General features: G+C 52.0%; 2 protein-coding genes across 3 annotated transcripts in view; one reads left to right on the top strand and one right to left on the bottom strand.

Annotated features, from left to right (window-relative positions):
* Positions 1-11,478, bottom strand: part of TXNRD3 (thioredoxin reductase 3) — a 42,403-nt gene extending 30,925 nt beyond the window's left edge. The window contains exons 1-3 of the mRNA XM_075995950.1: positions 11,329-11,478; positions 3,476-3,536; positions 1,426-1,535 (exon numbers count right to left, since the gene is read on the bottom strand). Coding sequence (XP_075852065.1) covers positions 1,426-1,535; positions 3,476-3,536; positions 11,329-11,367 — 210 coding nt within the window. The 5' untranslated portion in view covers positions 11,368-11,478. The remainder of the gene's footprint in view (positions 1-1,425; positions 1,536-3,475; positions 3,537-11,328) is intronic.
* A 4,303-nt stretch (positions 11,479-15,781) lies between these two features.
* The window catches only part of CHCHD6 (coiled-coil-helix-coiled-coil-helix domain containing 6), a 48,857-nt gene continuing 38,259 nt past the window's right edge, over positions 15,782-26,379 (top strand). For both annotated transcript variants that reach the window (XM_075995949.1, XM_075995948.1), the window contains exons 1-4: positions 15,782-15,945; positions 19,743-19,869; positions 24,071-24,143; positions 25,174-25,318. In XM_075995949.1, coding sequence (XP_075852064.1) covers positions 15,859-15,945; positions 19,743-19,869; positions 24,071-24,143; positions 25,174-25,318 — 432 coding nt within the window. In that variant the 5' untranslated portion in view covers positions 15,782-15,858. The remainder of the gene's footprint in view (positions 15,946-19,742; positions 19,870-24,070; positions 24,144-25,173; positions 25,319-26,379) is intronic.

The following is a 26,379-nucleotide window of genomic DNA, read 5'->3' as shown; positions in this document are numbered from 1 at the left end:
GAAAAGAAAAGGAAAGGAAAGGAAAGAGAAAAGAAAACAAAAGAAAAGAAAAGAGAAGAAAAGAAAGAAAAAAGAAAAGAAAAAAGAGAAAAGAAAAGGAAAGAAAAGAAAGAAAAGAAAAAAGAAAAGAAAGAAAAAAAGGAGAAGAAAAGAAAGAAAGAAGAAAAGAGAAAAGAAAAGAAAGAAAAATGGAGAAGAAAAGAAAAGAAGAAAGAAAAGAAAGAAAAAAAGAAAAGGCCGGGCGCGGTGGCTCACGCCTGTAATCCTAGCACTCTGGGAGGCCGAGGTGGGCGGATTGCTCGAGGTCAGGAGTTCAAAACCAGCCTTAGCCCGAGCGAGACCCCGTCTCTACTATAAATAGAAAGAAATTAATTGACTAACTAAAAATACATATACAAAAAAAAAATAGCCGGGCGTGGTGGCGCACGCCTGTAGTCCCAGCTACTCGGGAGGCTGAGGCAGGAGGATCGCTCGAGCCCAGGAGTTTGAGGTTGCTGTGAGCGAGGCTGACGCCACGGCACTCACTCCAGCCTGGGCAACAGAGTGAGACTCTGTCTCAAAAAAAAAAAAAAAAGAAAAGAAAAGAAAAGGAAAGGAAAGGAAAGGAAAGGAAAGGAAAGGAAAGGAAAGGAAAGGAAAGGAAAGGAAAGAGAAAAGAAAAGAAAAGAGAAAAGAAAAGGAAAGGAAAGAAAAGAGAAAAGAAAGAAAATAGAAAAGAGAAGAAAAGAAAACAAAAGAAAGAAAGAAAAGAATAAAGAAAAGAAAAAAGAGAAAAGAAAAGGAAAGGAAAAGAAAGGAAAGAGAAAAGAAAAGAAAGAAAATAGAAAAGAGAAGGAAACAAAAGAAAGAAAAGAAAAGAAAGAAAAAAGAAAAGAGAAAAGAAAAGCAAAGGAAAGGAAAGAAAATAAAAGAGAAAAGAAAGAAAAAAGAAAAGAGAAGAAAAGAAAGAAAAAAGAAAAGAAAAAAGAGAAAAGAAAAGAAAAAAGCAAAGAAACAAGAGAAAAGAAAAGGAAAGAAAAGAAAGAAAAAAAGAAAAGAAAAGAAAGAAAAATGAAAAGGAAAAAAAGAAAAGGAAAGGAAAGAAAAGAGAAAAGGAAAGGAAAGAAAAAAAATAAAAGCAAAGGAAAGGAAAGAAAATAAAAGAGAAAAGAAAAGAAAGAAAAAAGAAAAGAGAAGAAAAGAAAGAAAAGAGAAAAGAAAAAAGAGAAAAGAAAAAAGAAAAGAAAAAAAGGAAAGGAAAGGAAAGGAAAAAGGAAAAAGGAAAAAGGAAAGGAAAGGAAAGGAAAGGAAAGGGACCCTCTGATAACTGATAGCCGTCCCCAGGCGCCGGCACCTCACAGCCCCCACTGGAGGCGCAGACCCGCACGCGGCCCCCCGCGGGGTGAGGGAGCCGCACTGAACGACACACACCTCCATCAGTCCTACCTGGAATGTCCGATCGCATCCGCCCACGTGTACCTTATTCACGAAAATATTGGGCACGGTTTTCTGGTTGGTCATTTCCGCAAGTACTTCTTGAATACTGACCCCATCCTCTAAAGAATAATAATAATAAAAAAAATCACACATTGATCACCCACGTCTTGAGAAGAGGAAAAAACAATAAACGGAAAAAAAAAAGTAAATAAATAAAAAAAAATCATACATTGATTACCCACATCTTGAGAAAAGGAAAAAAATAAACGAAAAAAAAAAGTAAATAAATTTAAAAAAAATCATACATTGATCACCCACGTCTTGAGAAAAGGAAAAAAAAAATAAACGGGAAAAAAAAAGTAAATAAATAAAAAAAAATCATACATTGATTACCCACATCTTGAGAAAAGGAAAAAAAATAAACGAAAAAAAAAGGTAAATAAATTTAAAAAAAATCATACATTGATTACCCACATCTTGAGAAAAGAAAAAAAAATAAACGAAAAAAAAGTAAATAAATAAATTTAAAAAAAAATCATACATTGATCACCCACGTCTTGAGAAAAGGAAAAAAAATAAACGGAAAAAAAAAAGTAAATAAATAAAAAAAAATCATACAAAAACATTGAAAAACCTAGCACTCTGGGAGGCCGAGGCGGGAGGATCGTTCGAGGTCAGGAGTTCGAAATCACCGTGAGCAAGAGCGAGACCCCGTGTCTATTAAAAATAGAAAGAAATGAACAGGCCAAGTAAAAATCTATATAGAAAAAAAACGAGCCGGGCGTGGAGGCGCATGCCTGTGGTCCCAGCTACTCTGGGAGGGAGGCTGAGGCAGGAGGATCGCTCGAGGTCCGGAGTTCGAGACCAGCCCGAGCAAGAGCGAGACCCCGTCTCTACTTAAAAAATAGAAAAAAATGAGCTGGACGACTAAAAATATATAGAAAAAAAAAAAAAGCCAAGCGTGGTGGCACATGCCTGTAGTCCCAGCTACTCTGGGAGGGAGGCTGAGGCAGGAGGCTCGCTTGAGGCCAGGAGTTGGAGGCTGCTGTGAGCGAGGCTGACGCCACGGCACTCACTCCAGCCCGGGCGACAGAGCGAGACTCTGTCTCAAAAAAAAAAAAAAAAAATTTTTGGAAAAGATTCCAAACCTTTGTCAGTTGGAGCGTTACAACACGCAAACGCTGACATGTACAAACCCATGTAAGTGTGTTATATAATTTTCTCAAATGATGACTCAAAAAGGAAAACACCCAAAAATGTTAAAGGAAACCTTAAAAAAAAAAATAAAGGTCAATCTACTGATTCTTTTTTTATTTTTATTTATTTATTTCTTTTTATTTTTCTTTTGTTTTTTCTTTAATTTTCTTTTCTTTTTTCTTTTTTGTTCACAAGGAGATAATTGAGACTGAATACTGAATTTTTTTTATTTTTATTATTTTTATTTTTTTTTTTTTGAGACAGAGTCTCACTCTGTTGCCCGGGCTGGAGTGAGTGCCGTGGCGTCAGCCTCGCTCACAGCAGCCTCCAACTCCTGGCCTCAAGCGATCCTCCTGCCTCAGCCTCCCTCCCGAGTAGCTGGGACTACAGGCATGCGCCTCCACGCCCGGCTCATTTTTCTATATATTTTTAGTTGTCCGACTCATTTCTTTCTATTTTTTTTTTTTTTTTTTTAGTAGAGACGGGGTCTCGCTCTTGCTCAGGCTGGCCTCCGACTCCTGACCTCGAGCGAGCCTCCCGCCTCGGCCTCACTAGTAGCTGGGACCACAGGCATGCACCACCACGCCCGGCTGATTTTTTTCTATATATATATCTTTAGTTGGCCAATTAATTTCTTTCTGTTTTTATTAGAGACGGGGGTCTCGCTCTTGCTCAGGCCGGCCTCGAACTCCCGACCTCGAGCGAGCCTCCCGCCCCGGCCTCCCAGAGTAGCTACGATGACAGGCGTGAGCCTCCGCGCCCGGCCTGGGCAGTGACTTCTTCTTAAGATCATTTTATTTGATCTCTTCCATCTCATTGGTGTTTACTGGAAATAAAATCATGCGGTGACCATTGTCCTTACCAAGTTTATCCAGATCCAAGATATTATATCCAACCCCCAAAGAAGAAAAGAGTTCTTTAACCTGGAAACGAAAAATCAGCTACGTTAGATTCCAGTTTCTTTAGAAAAAAGAAAAAAACAACAAACAACAACAACAACAAAAAAAAAAACAGTAAAAGAATGCTAACAATTTTTTAAATATAAAATCCAGAACAAGATGGGCAAAAAAAAAAAAAAAAATTAAAAATATAAAATTAAAAAAAAACCAAACAGCTAAGTTTCATTCTTACAGAAAATTCAACATTTACGCAAATAATGGACACAGTAATAAGGATTCCCCAAAAACAAAGAGTTCTTTAGGAATAGGCGTGTTTTCCCTTTTCTCCAAGATGGTTTTCTAGAACAATCTCGGCCCGCCTCCTTGCCTGCTTTTTACTCTCTCGCGATGACTCCCAAAACTACATCTTTTGCCCCAAAACCTCTTTTCCCGACCTCAAGGCAGGCAACCTGCCCTGAATGCACCTCCTCTTTTTTTCCAATTATCTTTTCTCCTCTTTCTCAGTTTCCTTTCGACGGTCATTAAGTCATTCAACAAACGTTCGTCATTTTTAACGACTCTTTCAAGCTCTGATTACGGATCTTTTTTTCTTTTCTTTCTTTTTTTTTTTTTTGAGGCAGAGTCTCGCTCTGTCGCCCGGGCTAGAGTGAGTGCCGTGGCGTCAGCCTCGCTCACAGCGGCCTCCGACTCCTGGCCTCCAGCGAGCCTCCTGCCTCGGCCTCCCTCCCGAGCAGCTGGGACTACAGGCATGCGCCTCCACGCCCGGCTCATTTTTTCTATATATCTATTCTATATATAAAAATATATATATTCTCTATATATTTTTCTATATATATTTTTTCAGTCCCCCAATTAATTTCTTTCTTTTTTTTATTTTTATTTTTTATTTTTCTTCACTTTCCGTCTTCAACAGGATTTTGTATGTCGATAATTTCTTTCTTTATTTTATTTATTTATTATTTATATTTTAGCATATTATAGGGGTTTGATAATTTCTTTCTATCTTTAGGAGACACGAGGTCTCGCTCTTGCTCAGGCTGGCCTCCAACTCCTGACCTCGAGCGAGCCTCCCTCCTCGGCCTCCCAGAGTGCCGGGATGACAGGCGTGAGCCTCCGCGCCCGGCCAGTGTATCTACTTTCGAAAAGTTTCTGTTCATGTCCTTTCGCCCACTTTTTGATAGGCTTGTTTGATTTTTTTCTTGCTGTTTTTCTGAGTTTCTGAGTTTTCTGATTTCTGAATGTTCTGAGTTTCTGATTTCTGAGTTTTCTGAGTTTCTGAGTTTTCTGATTTTCTGAGTTCTAAAAGGATTCTCTCTTGTATTTTCCTGGCTAGAGCTGGAGCCCATTGGATAGGTTGTTTGATTATTTTTTCTTGGTGATTTTCTGATTTCTGAGTTTTCTGAGTTTCTGATTTCTGAGTTTTCTGATTTTCTGAGTTCTAAATAGATTCTCTCTTGTATTTTCCTGGATAGAGTTGGAACCCATTTGCTAGGGTTTTTTGATTTTTTTTTTCTTGCTGATTTTCCTGAGTTTCCAAATAAATTCTCTCTTGTATTTTCCTGACTAGAGCTGGAGCCCATTTGATAGGGTTGTTTGATTGTTATTTTTTTTTTCTTGCTGATTTTCCTGAGTTCTAAATAGATTCTCTCTTGTATTTTCCTGGCTGGAGCTGGAGCCCATTTGATAGGTTGTTTGATTATTTTTTTCTTGCTAATTTTCTGAGTTTTCTCATTTCTGAATTTTCTGAGTTTCTGATTTCTGAGTTTTCTGATTTTCTGAGTTCTAAATGGATTCTCTCTTGTATTTTCCTGGCTAGAGCTGGAGCCCATTTGATAGGTCGTTTGATTTTTTTTTTTTTCTTGGTGATTTTCTGATTTCTGAGTTTTCTGAGTTTCTGATTTCTGAGTTTTCTGATTTTCTGAGTTCTAAATAGATTCTCTCTTATATTTTCCTGGCTAGAGCTGGAGCCCATTTGATAGGGTGATAGGGTTGTTTAATTATTATTAATTTTTTCTTGCTGATTTTCCTGAGTTTCCAAATAAATTCTCTCTCGAATTTTCCTGGATAGAGCTGGAACCCATTTGATAGGTTGTTTGATTATTTTTTTCTTGGTGATTTTCTGAGTTTCTACATAGATAGATTCTTTCTTGTATTTTCCTGGCTAGAGCTGGAGCCCATTTGATAGGTTGTTTGATTTATTTTTTTTTCTTGCTGATTTTCCTGAGTTCCAAATAAATTCTCTCTTGTATTATCCTGGCTAGAGCTGGAACCCATTTGATAGGGTTGTTTGATTTATTTTTTTTTCTTGCTGATTTTCTAAGTTTTCTGAGTTCTGAGTTTTCTGAGTTTCTGATTTTTAAATAGATTCTCTCTTGTATTTTCCTGGATGGAGCTGGAGCCCATTTGATAGGCTTGCTTGATTTTTTTTCTTGCTGATTTTCCAAATAAATTCTCTCTTATATTTTCCTGGATGGAGCTGGAACCCATTTGCTAGGGTTTTTTTATTTTTCTTGCTGATTTTCTTGAGTTCTAAATAGATTATCTCTTGTATTTTCCTGGCTAGAGCTGGAGCCCATTTGATAGGTTGTTTGATTATTTTTTTTTTCTTGCTGATTTTCTGAGTTTCTGAGTTTTCTGATTTCTGAGTTTTCTGAGTTTCTGATTTTTAAATAGATTCTCTCTTGTATTTTCCTGGATGGAGCTGGAGCCCATTTTATAGGCTTGCTTTTTTTTTTTCTTGCTGATTTTCCAAATAAATTCTCCCTTATATTTTCCTGGATATAGAGCTGGAACCCATTTGCTATGGTTGTTTGATTATTTTTTTTTTTTCTTGCTGAGTTTTCTGAGTTTCTAAATAGATTCTCTCTTATATCATCCTGGATAGATCTGGAGCCCATTTGATAGGGTTGTTTGATTTTTTTTTTTTTTCTTGCTGATTTTCCTGAGTTTCCAAATAAATTCTCTCTTGTATTTTCCTGGATGGAGCTGGAGCCCATTTGATAGGGTTGTTTGATTATTTTTTCTTGCTGATTTTCCTGAGTTTCCAAATAGATTCTCTCTTGTATTTTCCTGGCTGGAGCTGGAGCCCATTCTACTAAGTGAAGTGCCCCAAGAATGGAAAAACAAGCACCGTGTGTACTCACCATCAAGCACACTGGTTTTAACTGATCAACTGCTAAGTGCACATGTAGGAACGACATTCGTGGGGTGCCGGGCAGGTGGCAGGGGGAGGACGGGAGGGTACAGTCACACGGTGTGCACCGTCTGGGGGACGGACACGCTTGAAGCTGTCACTCGGGTGGGGCAAGGGCAATACATGCAACCTAAACGTTTGTACCCCAGTAACATGCTGAAATTAAAAAAAAGAAAAAAGAAAGAAAGAAAAAATATAAGCAATAATGAGCTTGATTAACATAAGAGAAAAAATGAACCTGAAACATCAAAGAAATAATGAGCCAAAATGAAAGAGAGAAATAAAAAATAAATGAGCTTGATTATCATAAGAGAAATAATGAGCTTGAAAAATGAAATAATGAGCTGAAATAAAAAATAATGAGCTTGATTATCATAAGGGGAATGAGCTTGAAACATAAAAGAAATAGTGAGCTGAAATGAAAAAAAGAAAGAAAAAATAAATGAGCTTGATTATCAAAAGAGAAATAATGAGCTGAAATAAAAAAAGAAAGAAAAAATAAATGAGCTTAATTATCATGAGAAATAATGAGCTTGAAAAATAAAAGAAATAATGAGCTGAAATTAAGAAAAGAAATAAGTAAAAAATAAACGAGCTTTATTATCATAAGAGAAATAATGAGCTTGAAACATAAAATAATGAGCCAAAGTAAAAGAAGAAAGAAATAAAAAATAAACGAGCTTGATTATAATAAGAGAAATAATGAGCTTGAAAAATAAAATGAGCTGAAATTAAAAAATAAATAAAAAATAAATAATGGGCTTGGTTATCATAAGAGAAATAATGAGCTAGGAAAATAAAAGAAATAACAAGCTGAAATAAAAAAAAGAAAGAAAAAAATAAATGAGCTTGATTATAATAAGAGAAATAATGGGCTTGATTATAATAAGAAAAGTATGAGCTTGAAAAATAGAAGAAATAATGAGCTGAAATTAAAAAAAATTTTTTTTTTAAATTAAAAAAAAAGAAACAATGAGCTTGATTCCTAGCTCACCCCCCAAAAAAAAGTTAGGGCGCTCGCCTCGCCACCTCCTACTATTCCTTTTTCTTCATTGTCCCAAGAAGGGCCTGGAAACTGAGGCTGGGCGGGTCGCTGTGACCAGGGTCAAGGTCACTCAGGGAGGAAGTGGAATTTGAACCCTCGCCTTTCACCAAAACGGAACTTTTTTTAAAAAAAAATCTTTTTTCTGTCTTTTTTTTTTCATTTTTTAAAAATCTTTTTTATGTCTTTTTTATGTCTTTTTAAAATCTTTTTTCTGTGTTTTCTTTTCATGTTTTAAAAATCTTTTTTCTGTCTTTTTTCATCTTTTTAAATCTTTTTTTCGGTCTTTTTTTCATTTTTAAAAAATCTTTTTTCTGTCTTTTAAAAATCATTTTTCTCTTTTTTTCATTTTTTAAAAATAATTTTTCTTTTTTTGTATTTTTAAAATCTTTTTTGTCTTTTGTTCATTTTTTAAAAATCTTTTTCAGTCTTTTAAAAATCTTTTTTCTTTTTTTCATTTTTTAAAAAATCTTTTCTCTGTCTTTTTAAAATCTTTTTTCTGTCTTATTTTCATTTTTTAAAAATATTTTTTCTGTCTTTTTTTTGTCTTTTTAAAATCTTATTTCTGTCTTTTTCCCCATTTTTTAAACATCTTTTTTCTGTCTTTTTTTCATTTTGTTTAAATCTTTTTTTCAATTTTTTAAATTCTTTTTTTCATTTATTAAAAATCTTGTCGTTTCTTATTTTTAAAAAAATCTTTTTTGTCTTTTTTTTCATTTTTTAAAAATCTTTATTCTGTCTTTTTCTTCATTTTTTAAAATTTAATTTAATTTTTACTTATTTATTTATTTGAGACAGAGTCTCCCTCTGTCGCCCGGGCTAGAGTGAGTGCCGTGGTGTCAGCCTCGCTCACAGCAGCCTCCAACTTCTGGCCTCCAGTGATCCTCCTGCCTCAGCCTCCCTCCCGAGTAGCTGGGACTACAGGCATGCGCCTCCACGCCCGGCTCATTTTTTTCTACATATTTTTAGTCGTCCAGCTCATTTCTTTCTACTTTTAGTAAAGACAGGGTCTCGCTCTTGCTCAGGCTGGCCTCGACCTCCTCAGCTCCAGCGATCCTCCTGCCTCGGCCTCCAAGAGTGCTGGGATGACAGGCGAGAGCCTCGGCGCCCGGCCTCGTTTTTTTTTTTTTTCTCAATCTTTTTTCTGTCTCTTTTTTTTTTCATTTTCTTTTTAAAATCTCTTTTTTTCTCATTTTTTTAATCTGTCTTTTTCTTCATTTATAAAAAAAATCTTTTTTCTGTCTTTTTTTTTCATTTTCTTTTTAAATCTGTCTCTTTTTTTTCATTTTTTTTTTATCTGTCTTTTTTCTTCATTTTTTAAAAATATATTTTTTCTGTCTCTTTTTTTTTCTTTCTTTTTTTTCTTATGTCGCAGGCTCAGGTTGATTCTCTCTGCCTGGATCAACTCTTTTACTAATTGTCACCCGGCTGCGCCAGGGTCAAAGGCGGGGCGGGGAAGGGGACAGGGGACCCGTGAGGACGAGGGGAGGACGGGGCCTCCCTGGAGTCCCATCGCCGTGCCCAGGGCCCGGTGGCGTCCGCGGCCACTCCGCCCGGTTGTCACCCAGAGTGTCGCCCACTGTCGCCCCTGTCAACCGGCCTGTCGTCCCCTGTCCCCATGCGTGTTGCCCATCGTGTCACCCATGGTGTCGCCCACTTGTCGTCCGGCCTGTCGCCCCCTGTCCCCATGAGTGTCGCCCCCCCCCGGCATGTCACCCACTGTGGCCCCCTGTCGCCCACTTGTCGCCCGGCCTGTCCCCCCTGTCGCCCACTGTCGCCCCTGTCAACCGGCCTGTCGCCCGGCCTGTCGCCCCCTGTCCCCATGCCTGTCGCCCATCGTGTCACCCATGGTGTCGCCCACTTGTCGTCCGGCCTGTCGCCCCCTGTCCCCATGCGTGTCGCCCCCCCGCGTGTCACCCACTGTGGCCCCCTGTCGCCCACTTGTCACCTAGCCTGTCCCCCACCGTCGCCCCCGTCGCCCGGCCTGTCCCCCACTGTCGCCCCCGTCGCCTCTGTCCCCCTGTCGCCCTGTCCCCCTGTCGCCTCTGTCCCCCTGTCCCACTGTCCCCCTGTCGCCCTGTCCCCTGTCCCACTGTCGCCCTGTCCCCTGTCCCACTGTCGCCCTGTCCCCTGTCCCACTGTCGCCCTGTCCCCTGTCCCACTTTCGCCCTGTCCCCTGTCCCACTGTCCCCCTGTCGCCCTGTCCCCTGTCCCACTGTCGCCCTGTCCCCTGTCCCACTGTCGCCCTGTCCCCTGTCCCACTGTCCCCCTGTCGCCCTGTCCCCCTGTCGCCTCTGTCCCCCTGTCGCCCTGTCCCCTGTCGCCTCTGTCCCCCTGTCGCCCTGTCCCCTGTCGCCTCTGTCCCCCTGTCGCCTCTGTCCCCCTGTCGCCTCTGTCCCCCTGTCGCCTCTGTCCCCCTGTCGCCCTGTCCCCTGTCCCACTGTTGCCCTGTCCCCTGTCCCACTGTCGCCCTGTCCCACTGTCCCCCTGTCGCCTCTGTCCCCCTGTCGCCCTGTCCCCCTGTCGCCTCTGTCCCCCTGTCGCCTCTGTCCCCCTGTCGCCCTGTCCCCTGTCGCCTCTGTCCCCCTGTCGCCTCTGTCCCCCTGTCGCCCTGTCCCCTGTCCCACTGTTGCCCTGTCCCCTGTCCCACTGTCGCCCTGTCCCACTGTCCCCCTGTCGCCTCTGTCCCCCTGTCGCCCTGTCCCCCTGTCGCCTCTGTCCCCCTGTCGCCCTGTCCCCTGTCGCCTCTGTCCCCCTGTCGCCCTGTCCCCCTGTCGCCCTGTCCCCCTGTCGCCTCTGTCCCCCTGTCGCCTCTGTCCCCCTGTCGCCTCTGTCCCCCTGTCGCCCTGTCCCCTGTCCCACTGTCGCCCTGTCCCCTGTCCAACTGTCGCCCTGTCCCATTGTCGCCCCCTGTCCCCCCTGTCGCCCTGTCCCCCTGTCGCCCACCCCCTGTCGCCCTGTCCCTGTCCCCTTTGTCCCCCTGTCGCCCTGTCCCCTGTCCCCCCGTCCCCCTGTCCCCATCCCCTGTCCCCCTGTCCCCTGTCCCCATCCCCTGTCCCCCTGTCCCCTGTCCCCCCCGTCCCCCTGTCCCCTGTCCCCTGTCCCCATCCCCCGTCCCCCTGTCCCCATCCCCTGTCCCCCTGTCCCCTGTCCCCATCCCCTGTCCCCCTGTCCCCCTGTCCCCTGTCCCCATCCCCTGTCCCCCTGTCCCCCTGTCCCCTGTCCCCTGTCCCCATCCCCCGTCCCCCTGTCCCCATCCCCTGTCCCCCTGTCCCCTGTCCCCATCCCCTGTCCCCCTGTCCCCCTGTCCCCTGTCCCCATCCCCTGTCCCCCTGTCCCCCTGTCCCCTGTCCCCATCCCCTGTCCCCCTGTCCCCCTGTCCCCTGTCCCCTGTCCCCATCCCCCGTCCCCCTGTCCCCATCCCCTGTCCCCCTGTCCCCTGTCCCCATCCCCTGTCCCCCTGTCCCCTGTCCCCCGTCCCCATCCCCTGTCCCCTGTCCCCATCCCCCTGTCCCCCGTCCCCATCCCCTGTCCCCTGTCCCCATCCCCCTGTCCCCCGTCCCCCATCCCCCGCCCCCTACCCGCGCGCCGTGCGGGCAGCAGCTCTTGCTGAAGATCATGACGCGGTTGGCCTCCACCAGGCCGCGGACGCGGCGCCGCAGCTCGTCGCGGCCCTCGGGCGGCCGGCTGGTGCCCGGCGACGACAGGCGGGCGCGGCGGCCGGGCGGGGAGGACGCGGGCACGCCGCGCACGCTGCCGAGCGGGCGGTTGGGCGCCACGCCCGCCGAGCCCAGCCGCGGGGACCGGGGCGCCGGCGGCGACTTGGGCGGCGGCGGCGACGGCGACGGCTCCAGGGCTGCGCGGGGGCGCCCGGCGGGGCCCGGGCTGCGCGGGAAGCCGGGCGGCGACAGCGGCCGCCGAGGGACCGCCGCTGAGGGGACGCGAACGCCGCCCGCGCCGGCCGCCTGAGGAGCGCTCGCCCCGCCCCCGCCGCGCCCCGGAACCGCCCCCGCCACGCCCCCGGCCGCCCGCGCCTGTGGCCCGCGGGCGGCCGCTCGGCTAGGCCCCGCCCCCGCCACGCCCACGAACCGCCCCGGCACGCCCCCGCCCGGGCTCTGAGGCGGCACCCTCGCCCCGCCCGCGACCCGTTCCGGCCCCGCCCCCGCCACGCCCACGAACCGCCCCGGCACGCCCCCGCCCGCGGCCTGGGCCGGCCCGCTCGCCACGCCCCGGCCACGCCCCGGCCCCGCCCCGTCCTGCAGTCCGTGGGCGGCCGCTCGCCCATGCCCCGCCCCCCACACGCCCATGACACGCCCCCTCAGCCTGCACTCCGCCGGCGGCCGCGCTTCGCACCCTCCCGCCCGCGCGCATGCGCACTAGGCCGCCTGCCCCACGAGGCCCGGGAACGCGCGGGGACTGTCCCCTGCTGCTGCACCGTCTGCTCCGGCACGCGGCCGCGCGTGCGCGTTCCGGGCCCACCCGCCTCTCTGCGCTCCCTAATGCTCTGCAGCCCCTAAAAAGCGCCTTAAGAAAATAAAAAAACACACACAAAAAAAAAATAAACATGCATTGAAAAAAAATATATTAAAATGCAACCATCTTTAGGAAAGACTGGCATTTTTTTAAATTTCTGTGTCACACAAGCTGTCCCATCGCAGTGTCGTTTTAAGGGGAGTCCCCTCAATTGCTCCCGCTCAGGTCCCTGCTGCATAAAAAAAAAAAAAAAAAATCCCAGGGCCACCCCTAACAAAGGGACTCTGAAACTTGGGGACAATAGGAATCTTTTTATGCATGAGTTTTGGGGCGGGCAGCTGCCAGAGCTGAGCGTGCCTGCAGCAATTTGCAGGCACAAGGTACAAATGCAACCCCAATACAGAGAGACACGCGACCCCAAGACCAGCAGCTGTCACCTGGTCCCTGCCTAGGTCTCAGGTTTGTCACCTCCTGTCACTACCTGGGGCTCGCTGTGCTGCAGCTGTGCCAGCTTGTCCTCCTGCCCCCGGGACTTCAAACCTGCCTTGGGGGGGTCTTTGCATTTTCTTTCTTTCTTTTTGGGGGGGCAGAGTCACAGTCTGTTGTGCCCAGGCTAAAGTGCAATCGCTCACAGCAGCCTCCAACTCCTGGCCTCAGGCGATCCTCCTGCCTCGGCCTCCCTCCCACTGAGTAGCTGGGACTACAGGCGTGCGCCACCACGCCCGGTTTATTTATATATATATATATATTTTTTTTTAGTTGTCCAGCTAATTTCTTTCTATTTTGCTAGTAGAGACGGGGTCTCGCTCTTGCTCAGGCTGGCCTCCAACTCCTGACCTCGAGGGATCCTCCTGCCTCGGCCTCCCAGAGTGCTGGATGACAGGCAAGAGCCACTGCGCCCGGCTAATTTATATTTTATATATATGTTTTAGTTGTCCAGCTAATTTCCTTCTATTTTATTTAGTAGAGACTGGATCTCACTTTTGCTCAGGCTGGCCTCAAACTCCTGACCTCGAGCCATCCTCCTGCCTTGGCCTCCCAGAGTAGCTGGGACTCCAGGCATGCGCCACCATTCGTGGCTCATTTTTTCTATATATATATATTTTAGTTGTTCAGCTAATTTCTTTGTATTCTTTCTAGTAGAGATAGGGTTTAGCTTTTGCTCAGGCTGGCCTCGACCTCCTGACCTCGAGTGATCCTCATGCCTCGGCCTCCCAGAGTGCTGGGATGACAGGCGAGAGCCATCGCGCCCGGCTAATTTATATTTTATATATATGTTTTAGTTGTCCAGCTAATTTTCTTCTATTTTATTTTAGTAGAGACGGGGGTCTCGCTCTTGCTCAGGCTGGCCTCGAACTCCTGACCTCCAGCAATCCTCCTGCCTCAGCCTCCCCAGTAGCTGGGACTACAGGCATGCGCCACCACGCCCAGCTCATTTTTTTTTCTATATATTTTTAGTTATCCAGCTAATTTCTTCCATTTTTTTAGTAGAGACGGGGTCTCGCTCTTGCTCAGGCTGGCCTCCAACTCCTGGCCTTCAGCGATCCTCCTGTCTCAGCCTCCCAGAGTAGCTGGGACTCCAGGCATGTGCCACCATGCCTGGCTCATTTTTTCTATATATCTATTTTTTAGTTGTCCAGCTAATTTCTTTGTATTCTTTCTAGTAGAGATGGGGTTTTGCTTTTGCTCAGGCTGGCCTCGAACTCCTGACCTCGAGCGATCCTCCTGCCTCAGCCTCCCAGAGTGCTGGGATGACAGGCGTGAGCCTCCGCGCCGGGCCAAATGTCCCCTTCTCAGAGAACATGTTGCTGTGGACCCCAAAAGAAGTCCCCCCTGCTTTCAATCATTTCTCGAACGTTCTAGCTCCTTCGTGACACATTTATTGCAACTGGGTGGGATTCCAGCCTCTTCCCTCCCACCTCTGCTCACCCAGAAAGGCCCAGGTCAAGGGAGAGGAGGGCACGGGTGACAATATCCGGGGACTGCTCCATGCCACCCCTCCTGCCCCGGGTTGCGGTGGGGACCCTTGTCGCCTGTGTCATGCCTCCACCCCACAAACAATTCCGGTCTGTGCTCAGCTAAAATGAACAAGTGACAGTCACCATCTGTCCCCAAATTCAAGTACTGCAAATGGACAGCAGTTCTAAGCCCGGGTCGATGAGCTAAACTGTAGAAGGCCCGGATGATAAGAGTAGTTAAAAGGAGGCCAGCCTCGACTGAAGCATAGAGACAGGGCTCAGCCTGGTGTGTTCAGGAAAATTCTGGAAGATCCAGAAATGGGCAGAGAGGTGAGGGGAGAATTAGGGCTGAGAAGGCAAGCAGGGGACAGATGGCTGAGCCCCGCTTGTCTTTTGCTGTTTAGAAACTCTACAAAGTGGCCAGGTGCAGAGGCTCGCGCCTGTCATCCTAGCAGTCGGGGAGGCCGAGGAGGGAGGATCGCTGGAGGTCAGGAGTTGGAGGCCAGCCTGAGCAAGAGCGAGACCCCGTCTCTACTAAAAATAGAAAGAAATTAATTGGCCAACTAAAATATATATATATATATGTATATATATATATATATATATATATAAAAAGCCGGACTTGGTGGCTCATGCCTGTCATCCTAGCAGTCTGGGAGGCCGAGGAGGGAGGATCACTCGAGGCCAGGAGGTCGAGGCCAGCCGGAGCAATTCTGAGACCCTGTCTCTACTAAAAATAGAAAGAAATTAATTGGCCAACTAAAAAAAAATATTATATATATATAAAAAGCCGGACTTGGTGGCTCATGCCTGTCATCCTAGCAGTCTGGGAGGCCGAGGCAGGAGGATCGCTGGAGGTCAGGAGTTGGAGGCCAGCCTGAGCAATTCTGAGACCCTGTCTCTACTAAAAAAATAGAAAGAAATGAGGTGGACGACTAAAAATATATTTAAAAAAATGAGCCGGGCGTGGAGGCGCATGCCTGTAGTCCCAGCTACTCGGGAGGGAGGCTGAGGCAGGAGGATCATTTGAGGCCAGGAGTTGGAGGCTGCTGTGAGCCAGGCTGATGCCTCCCGCCTGGGACAACAGAGTGAGACTTTGTCTCAACAAAAAGAAAAAAAAAAAAAGAAACTCTAGGAAGTAAAGAGGCTCTGCTTCTCGAAAGATCTTTCAGAGCAAAGGCTTGACCCTCCCTCCGCTGGGACTAACTTAGCCCAATGCGCTTTCCAAGGCTCAGACCGCCACGCCCCCCACGCTTTTCCAGAAGACTACAGCCCCCAGAAGGCACCGCGCCGCAGCGCCCTCTGATTGGCCAAGCCTCAAGCGGCGGCCAATAGGCAAACCCGCGGGACTACAGCCCCCAGAAGGCACCGCGCCGCCGCGCCCCCTGATTGGCCGAGCCTCAAGCGGCGGTCACTAGGCAAACCCGCGGGACTACAGGGCACCGCGCCGCCGCGGCCCCTGATTGGCCGAGCCTCCAGCGGCGGGCACCAGGCAAACCCGCGGGACTACAGCCCCCACAAGGCACCGCGCGGCCGCGCTCCCTGATTGGCCGAGCCCCCAGCGGCGGCCAATCGCACGCGGCCTTGTTGGCGTGTGCCGTGCCGGCCCTCCCGGCGGCGTCCGTCCCGTTGCTTTGATACGGAGCGGCTCGCCGGTGTGTGTGCCGGCCGCCGCCCGCCATGGGGAGCACGGAGAGCAGCGAGGGCCGCAGGGTGTCCTTCGGCGTGGACGAGGAGGAGCGCGTCCGCGTGCTGCAGGGCATCCGGGTGAGCGGCGGGAGGGACGCGGGGGACGCTTGGGGACGCGAGGGGACACGAGGGGACGTGAGGGGACGATTGGGGACACGAGGGGACGATTGGGGACACGAGGGGACGATTGGGGACACGAGGGGACGCTTGGGGACACGAGGGGACGATTGGGGACACGAGGGGACGATTGGGGACACGAGGGGACGCTTGGGGACGTGAGGGGACGCTTGGGGACACGAGGGGACGATTGGGGACGTGAGGGGACGTTTGGGGACACGAGGGGACGCTTGGGGACATCAGGGGACACGAGGGGACGTGAGGGGACGCTTGGGGACATGAGGGGACATGAGGGGACGCTTGGGGACGTGAGGGGACGCTTGGGGATGTGAGGGGACGCTTGGGGACACGAGGGGACTCTTGGGGACACGAGGGGACGCTTGGGGACACGAGGGGACGCTTGGGGACACGAGGGGACTTTGGGGACACGAGGGGACTGAGGGGACGCTTGGGGACACGAGGGGACGCTTGGGGACACGAGGGGACGTTTGGGGACGTGAGGGGACGCTTGGGGACGTGAGGGGACGCGGGGGACACGAGGGGACGTGAGGGGACACGAGGGGACTGAGGGGACGCTTGGGGACACGAGGGGACGTTTGGGGACGTGAGGGGACGCAGGGGACGTGAGGGGACGCTTGGGGACACGAGGGGACGCGGGGGACTCAAGGGGACGATTGGGGACTCGAGGGGACGCTTGGGGACGCTTGGGGACGTGAGGGGACGCTTGGGGACACGAGGGAACGCGGGGGACACGAGGGGACGCCTGGGGACACGAGGGGACGTGAGGGGACCCGGGGGACGTGAGGGGACGATTGGGGACACGAGGGGACGTTTGGGGACGTTTGGGGATATGAGGGGTCGCTTGGGGACCTGAGGGGACACGAGGGGATGTTTGGGGACGTGAAGGGCCATGAGGGAACGTTTGGGGACATGAAGGGACATGAGGGGACGTTTGGGGACATGAAGGGACGTGAGGGCATGTTAGGGGACATGAGGGAACATTTGGGGACATGAGGGGACTTGAGACACGAAGGGACAGGGGACCTGAGGGGACGTATGGGGACATGAAGGGACACGAGGGGACGTGAGGGGATGTTAGGGGACGTTTGGGGACATGAGGGGACCTGAGGGGACGTATGGGGACATGAAGGGACACGAGGGGACGTGAGGGGATGTTAGGGGATGTTTGGGGACATGAGGGGACCTGAGGGGACGTATGGGGACATGAAGGGACACGAGGGGACGTGAGGGGATGTTAGGGGACGTTTGGGGACATGAGGGGACCTGAGGGGACGTTTGGGGACATGAGGGGACCTGAGGGGACGTATGGGGACATGAAGGGACACGAGGGGACGTGAGGGGATGTTAGGGGACGTTTGGGGACATGAGGGGACCTGAGGGGACGTATGGGGACATGAAGGGACGTGAGGGGATGTTAGGGGACGTTTGGGGACATGAGGGGACCTGAGGGGACGTTTGGGGACATGAGGGGACCTGAGGGGACGTTTGGGGACATGAGGGGACTTGAGACATGAAGGGACAGGGGACCTGAGGGGACATATGGGGACATGAAGGGACATGAGGGGACGTGAGGGGATGTTTGGGGACATGAGGGGACGTCTGGGGACACGAGGGGATGTGGAGGGAACCTGAGGGGATGTTTAGGGACATGAAGGGACATGTGGGGACATGAAGGGACATGCGGGGACATGATGGACACGAGGGGACGTGAGGGGATGTTTGGGGACACGAGGGGACCTGAGGGGACGTTTGAGGCATGATGGGAGGCGATCTCTCGTGCCGGCGCCAGGACCCGAACCCGCGGCCCCGTCTCCGGCCTGGCCGCATCGGCCTCGGGGGCGGGAAGGGCGGCCGGCCGGGCTGGTGGGGACACGTGGCAGCCCGCGGTGGCCTCGTTTCCACGGTTCCTGAACTGGTCCCCTGCCGGCCGCGCCCCAATCCCTCGTCGCGCTGTGTAGACGGAGCCGCTTGGGACCCCGATGGCCGCGACGGTCTCCCGCCCCCCGGCTCGCACGGCCGCTCTCTGCAAGGACGGCGTGGCGTCTGCAGCGACAGGCGGTCGTCCCCAACAGCCGATTATCCGGGGTGACAGTCGGTCGTCCCCGACAGCGGGTTATCCGGGGTGACAGTCGGTCGTCCCCGACAGCGGGTTATCCGGGGTGACAGTCGATCATCCCCGACAGCGGGTTATCTGGGGTGACAGTCGGTCGTCCCCGACAGCGGATTATCCAGGGTGACAGTCGGTCGTCCCCGACAGCGGGTTATCCACGGGGACAGTCGGTCGTCCCCAACAGCGGATTATCCACGGGGACAGTCGGTCGTCCCCGACAGCGGGTTATCCGGGGTGACAGTTGGTCGTCCCCGACAGCGGGTTATCCGCGACAGTCGGTCTCCCGACTGATTATTCAGGACGACAGTCGGTGGTCTGTGACAGTCGGCCGTCCCCGACAGCGGGTTATCCGTGGGGACAGTCAGTCGTCCCCGACAGCGGGTTATCCGTGGGGACAGTCAGTCGTCCCCGACAGCGGGTTATCCGTGGGGACAGTCAGTCGTCCCCGACAGCGGGTTATCCGAGACAGTCGGTCGTCCCAACTGATTATCCGGGGCGACAGCCAGTGGTCTGTGACAGTCGGCCGTCCCCGACAGCAGCCGAGAGAGCACGAGGACAATTGTCCCTCGCGTGAGGTCCCCGTGTCCCTGGCTTGAATCCGGCCAGCCGGGTCCTGACGCGCTTGGCGAGGACACCTGGCCTCTACCACGGCGCCTCCCGCGGGTCCCTGTCCCCGCCACCCGCGGCTCAGCCTCTTTCTTTCCGAGACAGAGTCTCGCTCTGTTGCCCGGGCTGGAGTGAGCGCCGTGGCGTCAGCCTCGCTCACAGCAGCCTCCACCTCCTGGCCTCCAGTGATCCTCCCGCCCCGGCCTCCCTCCCGAGTCGCTGGGACGACAGGCGTGCGCCTCCACGCCCGGCTCGTTTTTTCTATATATTTTTAGTCGTCCAGCTCATTTCTTTCTATTTTATTTTATTTTATTTATTTTTTGAGGCAGAGTCTGGCTCTGTCGCCCGGGCTGGAGTGAGCGCCGTGGCGTCAGCCTCGCTCACAGCGGCCTCCAGCTCCTGGCCTCCAGCGAGCCTCCCGCCTCAGCCTCCCTCCCGAGTAGCTGGGACGACATGCACGCGCCTCCACGCCCGGCTCGTTTTTTCTATTTTTAGTTATTTGGTTAATTTATTTGTATTTTTAGTAGAGACGGGGTCTCACTCTTGGCTCAGGCTGGTTTCGACCTCATGAGCTCTAGCGATCCTCCGGCCTCAGCCTCCCTCCCGGGTAGCTGGGACCACAGGCACGTGCCACCGCGCCCGGCTCGTTTTTTCTATATATTTTTAATCGTCCAGCTCATTTCTTCCAATTTTTTTTTTTTTTTTTATAGTAGAGACGGGGTCTCGCTCTTGCTTATCAGGCCGGCCTCCAACTCCTGACCTCGATAGCGATCCTCCCTCCTCGGCCTCCCTCCCGGAGTGCCGGGGTGACGGGCGTGAGCCTCCGCGCCCGGCCCGTGGGAGGTTCTTGGGCTGCATTTTATTTTTGCCCTCGGCCTGGGACAGAGCAGGACAGTCAGCAGATAAATAAAAAAAGGGGCTTGCCAGAAATTTCCAGCGCTTTCTGTCGCCTAACTTTTTATTTTATTTTTATTTTCTCTCTTCCGTCTTGTCCTATTTGTTTGCTCGACTGTCCCCGCAGCTGTCCGAAAACGTGGTCAACCGCATGAAGGACCCTTGCGACGACAGACAGGCGCCTCCTGGCCCGGCCGCTCCCGCCGCCGCCGCGCGTGGGCCCCGAGAAGCCGCCCCGGACGGCCCCCACAAAGGTGCGATAAAGAGGTCGCGGCGGCGTTTGGGGCCCGGGAACGGCAGGCGGAAGGGAAGGGCAGGGAGCCAGGTCCCCGCTGTCACCCCCGTTCCTTTCTCGGTGGCCCGGCCGGCCGCCTCCCGCCCAGAGCTTTCAGGGCTGCGAGAGTGAAGGCAGCAGCGGTCTGCTCAGAGCCGCGGCTTCCTGGGCCGGACGCTCTTCCCGGCCCCCCCTGCCTCAGTTTCCCCATACGTATAAAAAACGAGGCACGGGGGACTTGGTTTGATAACTCGCGTAGGAAGTTGCTGTGCTTTTTGTTGTTGTTGTTGCTTTTTGGAGGCAGAGTCTCTCACTCTGTCGCCGGGCAGTCGGCCTCGCTCTCGGCAGCCTCCGACTCCTGGCCTCAAGTCATGATCCTCCTGCCTCGGCCTCCCTCCCGAGTAGCTGGGACTGCAGGCACGCGCCTCCACGACCGGCTAACCTTTTCCATTTTTATATTTTTAGTCGTCCACCTAATTTCTTTCTTTTTTTGTTTTTTTTTCCTACTAGAGACGGGGTTCTCGAACTCCTGAGATTGAGCGAGCCTCCGGCCTCAGCCTCCTCCCGAGTAGCTGGGACGACAGGCACGCGCCACCACGCCCGGCTCGTTTTTTTATTTATATTTTTAGTCGTCCAGCTCATTTCTTTCTATTTTTTTTTTTTAGTAGAGACGGGGTCTCGCTCTTGCTCAGGCTGGCCTCCAACTCCCGACCTCGAGCGATCCTCCCGCCTCGGCCTCCCAGAGTGCCGGGATGACAGGCGCGAGCCTCCGCGCCCGGCCTGGTATTGTGTCTTGAGGCAGCACTCTTGGGAAAATATAATTGAGAAATTAATAAAACGTGGCTTATAAGATCGTTATTTTATTACATAACCCAATACTACCATATAAAATACAAAAACAATGAATAAATAAATAAATTCTCCTTCATTAAGCACTGAAAAAAAATAAATAAATAAAAACAAAAACAAGAGTTTACAGGGGTTTGCCCTAAAAAAATATGGACACTCAATATAGAGGCTAAGCGTGGCGTCAGCCTCGCTCACAGTAACCTCCAACTCCTGGCCTCAAGCGATCCTCCCGCCTCAGCCTCCCTCCAGAGTAGCTAGGACGACAGGCATGCGCCTCCACGCCCGGCTCGTTTTTTCTATACATTTAGTTGTCCAGGTAATTTCTATTTTTAGTAGAGACGGGGTCTCGCTCCTGCTCAGGCTGGTCTCGAACTCCTGACCTCGAGTGATCCTCCCGCCTCGGCCTCCCAGAGTGCCGGGATGACAGGCGCGAGCCTCCGCGCCCGGCCTCTATGTTTTCTTTCATTCCCTCTGTTTCCTAGCAACTTCCATCTTCTCTGTAGCGACCCGCATCTTAAAGACTTAGCTCCCCACGCAAAAAAAAGCTGATCTCGGGGGCCTGCCTCAGTTTACCCCGGACAGGGCAGTAGAGTCCTGCCCAAGGTCTGGGGTACAACAGGGAATGGAGTGACTCGGGGGTTTAGGGACGGGCTCACCGGATCTTGAAAGACAGGATGGCACTCGGGGGTCACCGCCCGCAGTAGAACATTCTAGAAGAAGCCCAGCGGCGTGACTGTCACCGTCACCCCAGCCTGGCCTGTCCGGCGACCTCCGAGCAGTTTGCTGTCTCTGTCACGCCAAAGCCCAGCGGAAGGGGAGATCTGGGCCCCGCCGTCCAGGGGCCAGGCCCTGGGGACGTCCCCGCCGTGGCCGGAGAGCTCTCACGGTGGCCTCATCCACTAAAAATAGAAAGAAATTAATTGGCCAACTAAAAATATATACGAAAAAAAAAGAGCCGGGCGCGGTGGCGCATGCCTGTTGTCCCATCTACTCGGGAGGGAGGCCGAGGCGGGAGGATCGCTCGAGGTTAGGAGTTGGAGGCCAGCCTGAGCAAGAGGAAGATCCTGTCTCTACTAAAATAATAGAAAAAAATTAGCCGGATGACAAAAAAATATGTAGAAAAAAAACGAGCCGGGCGTGGTGGCGCACGCCTGTCGTCCCAGCTACTCGGGAGGGAGGCTGAGGCGGGAGGATCGCTCGAGGCCAGGAGTTGGAGGCCGCTGTGAGCGAGGCTGACGCCACGGCACTCACTCCAGCCCAGGCGACAGCGAGACTCTGCCTCAAAAAACAAATTAATTGGCCAACTAAAAATATCTAGAAGAAAAAAAAATGAGCCGGGCGTGGTGGCGCACGCCTGTCGTCCCAGCTACTCGGGAGGGAGGCCGAGGCGGGAGGATCACTTGAGCTCAGGAGTTGGAGGCCAGCCTGAGCAAGAGCGAGACCCCGTCTCTACTGAAAATAGAAAGAAATGAGCTGGACAACTAAAAATATATAGAAAAAACGAGCCGGGCGTGGAGGCGCATGCCTGTCGTCCCAGCTACTCGGGAGGGAGGCCGAGGCAGGAGGATCACTCAAAGTCAAGAGTTCGAGGCCAGCCTGAGCAAGAGCGAGACCCCGTCTCTACTGAAAATAGAAAGAAATTAGGTGGACAACTAAAAATATCTAGAAGAAAAAAAAACGAGCCGGGCGTGGTGGCGCACGCCTGTAGTCCCAGCTACTAGGGAGGGAGGCTGGGGCAGGAGGATCGCTCGAGGCCAGGAGTTGGAGGCTGCTGTGAGCGACGCTGATGCCAGGGCACTCTACCCCCAGGCGACAGAGTGAGACTGTGACTCCAAAAAAAAAAAAAAGAAATTGGAGACAACTTAAAAAAAAAAATAACCGAGGAATAGATGACAAATTAGGGAAACTCTAACCTGGGCGACAGAGCGAGACTCTGTCTCCAAAAAAAAAAACAAAAAAAAAAAAGAAATAGGAGACAACTTAGAAGAAAAAATAACCGAGGAATAGATGATAACTTAGGGAAACTCTAGCCTGGGCCACAGAGTGAGCCTCTGTCTCAAAAAAACAAAAATAAAACATAAAAAAAAGGTCCCATATTTAATGAAACATAATTAGGGCTCATGTGGGTGTGTTTGCCGCGCTCGGGAGTGGATATCTCTAGAACGAGTGGGCTACCTGCAGAAACAAGATTCCAAATTGGCCTCGTCTTCTCTCCCCCTCCCCTTTGCCAAAACGCTTACCTGGCTGGGCGGACCCACTGGAGCCCAGGAGTCGGAGGCCGCTGTGAGCGAGGCTGACACCACGGCTCTCTAGCCCGGGCCACAGAGCAAGACTCTGTCTCAAAAAAAAAAAGAAATTGGAGACAATTTAGAAAACAAAAATAACCGAGGAATAGATGATAAATTAAGGAAACTCTAGCTTGGGCGACAGAGTGAGTCTCTGACTTCAAAAAAAAAAGAAAAGAAATAGGAGACAACTTAGAAGAAAAAAAATAACCGAGGAATAGATGATAAATTATGGAAACTCTAGCCCAGGCCACAGAGCAAGCCTCTGTCTCAAAAAAAAAAAAGAAATTGGAGACAACTTAGAAGAAAAAATAACCGAGGAATAGATGATAAATTAGGGGAACTCTAGCCTGGGCCACAGAGCGAGCCTCTGTCTCAAAAAAAAAAAAAAAAAAGAAAAAAGAAATAGGAGACAACTTAGAAGAAAAAAGAAATAACCGAGGAATAGATGATAAATTAAGGAAACTCTAGCCCGGGCGACAGAGTGAGCCTCTGTCTCAAAAAAAAAAAAAAAGAAAAATAGAAAAGTCCCGTATCTAATGCAACATAACTAGGGCTCCTGTGGGCGTGTTTGCCGCGCTCGGGAGTGGATATCTCTAGAACCAGTGGGCTACCTTCAGAAGAAACAAGATTCCAGATGGGCCTCGTCCTCTCTCCCCCCTCCCCTTTGCCAAAGCGCTGGCCCGGCCGGCCGGGCTGTCCCCAAGCAGCGACTCTGTCCCCCCGCCGCCCCCAGGCCGGTGCTGGCCTCGCGCTTAATTAAGCAGGCGACCCCAAACGATCGCCGAGCCAGGAGGGGGCAGGTAGGTCTGCGCAGGACACTGGGCTCGATTGCTTCTGCCTGCTGCGGGGGGATTGTCCCGGGCAGGAAGAGGCTTGGGGACACCAGGTTCGGTGACAGATGCCTCGCCCTTCCGCCCGGGGGGACGCGTCTACGCGGCCATGGGGTCGCGGTCTCCCTGAACCCCGTTTTCTGGGCGACCACCGCCCGCCAGGTGACCCCGGGCCTCTATTTTTTTTTTTTTTTTTTGCCTCTCTCCTTTGCAGAATCCAAACTGCCCCCTCCGTCGGAGAGAATCGGCGGCCAGCCCGTCCCCGGGACCAAGGACGACCTGCAGAGGTGAGCCCGCCTGCTCCTGGCACAGTGCTCCGCCGCCGAGAAGCCTCCCGGCACTCCGGGAGGCCGAGGAGGGAGGCTCGCTCGGTTGAGGTCGGGAGTTGGAGGCCAGCCTGAGCCCAGGAGCGAGACCCCCCTGTCTCTACTATAAAAAAAAAAAAAATAGAAAGAAAATTAGCCAAACAAAAGTAAAAATAGGAAAAAAATTAGCAGGGCGCGGTGGCTCACGCCTGTCATCCGGGCATGCTGGGAGGCCGAAGAGGGAGGATCGCTCGAGGTCAGGAGGTGGAGGCCAGCCTGAGCAAGAGCGAGACCCCGTCTCTACTAAAAATAATAGGAAGAAATTAATTAACCAATTAAAAATAGTTACAAAATATTAGCCGGGCGTGGAGGCGCACGCCCGTCGTCCCAGCTACTCGGGAGGGAGGCCGAGGCAGGAGGCTCGCTGGAGGCCAGGAGTCGGAGGCTGCTGTGAGCGAGGCTGACGCCACGGCGCTCTGGCCCGGGCGACAGAGCCAGACTCTGTCTCAAAACAAAAAAAAAAACAAACAAAAGAAAAAAAAAGAAAAAATAATAGAGTTTAACGTTTAAGATAAAGAACTATTTTTAAATTTTAACGTTCAAGCCCTCAAGTGGAGGCAAGTTGAGGCTGTGGCCTCCCGTCCCGGCCTCCTCCAGCGGTGGCTCGCTCGGCATGGAGCCTCCACCCTGAGAGTCTCTCCCTACGTGCGTGGCTGCCTGACCCCTCTCCTCGCCCGGCGGCCGGGGACCGTCCGTGCCGTCCTGCCTGCGCGTCCCGGTGTCCCCGTTGCCTTGGCGACTGTCACCTACGCCCGGCCTCGGCGGTGACGCTCTGTGGCGCGGGAGTCTCACAGCTCTGTCCCCCGTCCTGCCCGGCCTCCGAGGGGGGCCCCCAAGTCACCAACCTCAGTCTCCCCCACCCCGGTGGCCGAGGCAGCCTCCGCTCGAGCCTCCGCGCCCGGCCTCCTCGTCCGGCCTCCAGTCACGGGTCCGTCTCCTCTCTCCTGCGCAGGCGCAAAGCGGAGCATGTGCCCGTCCAGGACGAGCCGTTCCAGGTGGCCAAGAGGGACAAGGAGGCCACCAGCAAGCAGACAAAGGCGTCCCCGAGGCTCGGGGATCGCGGGGTCGAGGCCGGGAAACAGAGGCCGCCCAGCAAGGTGAGTGTCGCCCGGCTGGGCTGGTGTCGAGGGCCGGGGTTCCCGTTGTCACGCGTCCCTGGTGTCTCAGGCCCGGGGTTCCCGTTGTCACGTGTCCCTGGTGTCTCGGGCCCGGGGTTCCCGTTGTCACGCGTCCCTGGTGTCTCGGGCCCGGGGTTCCCGTTGTCACACGTCCCTGGTGTCTCAGGCCCGGGGTTCCTGTTGTCACACGTCCCTGGTGTCTGGGGCCCGGGGTTCCCGTTGTCACGCGTCCCTGGTGTCGCGGCCCGGGGTTCCCGTTGTCACACGTCCCTGGTGTCTCAGGCCCGGGGTTCCCGTTGTCACGCGTCCCTGGTGTCTCGGGCCCGGGGTTCCCGTTGTCACACGTCCCTGGTGTCTCAGGCCCGGGGTTCCCGTTGTCACGCGTCCCTGGTGTCTCAGGCCCGGGGTTCCCGTTGTCACACGTCCCCTGGTGTCTCAGGCCCGGGGTTCCCGTTGTCACGTGTCCCTGGTGTCTCAGGCCCGGGGTTCCCGTTGTCACACGTCCCTGGTGTCTCAGGCCCGGGGTTCCCGTTGTCACACGTCCCCTGGTGTCTCAGGCCCGGGGTTCCCGTTGTCACACGTCCCCTGGTGACTCACGCCCGGGGTTCCCGTTGTCACACGTCCCCGGTGTCTCAGGCCCGGGGTTCCCGTTGTCACACGTCCCCTGTGTCTCAGGCCCGGGGTTCCCGTTGTCACACGTCCCCTGGTGTCTCAGGCCCGGGGTTCCCGTTGTCACACGTCCCCGGTGTCTCAGGCCCGGGGTTCCCGTTGTCACATGTCCCCGGTGTCTCAGGCCCGGGGTTCCCGTTGTCACACGTCCCTGGTGTCTCGGGCCCGGGGTTCCCGTTGTCACACGTCCCTGGTGTCTCGGGCCCGGGGTTCCCGTTGTCACACGTCCCCGGTGTCTCAGGCCCGGGGTTCCCGTTGTCACGCGTCCCTGGTGTCTCAGGCCCGGGGTTCCCGTTGTCACGCGTCCCTGGTGTCTCAGGCCCGGGGTTCCCGTTGTCACACGTCCCCGGTGTCTCAGGCCCGGGGTTCCC

Source organism: Microcebus murinus, chromosome 20, assembly GCF_040939455.1.
Source record: "Microcebus murinus isolate Inina chromosome 20, M.murinus_Inina_mat1.0, whole genome shotgun sequence".
Lineage (NCBI taxonomy): Eukaryota > Metazoa > Chordata > Mammalia > Primates > Cheirogaleidae > Microcebus > Microcebus murinus.
Note: the sequence above shows the minus strand (reverse complement) of the source record. Positions and strands in the feature narration are given on the sequence as shown.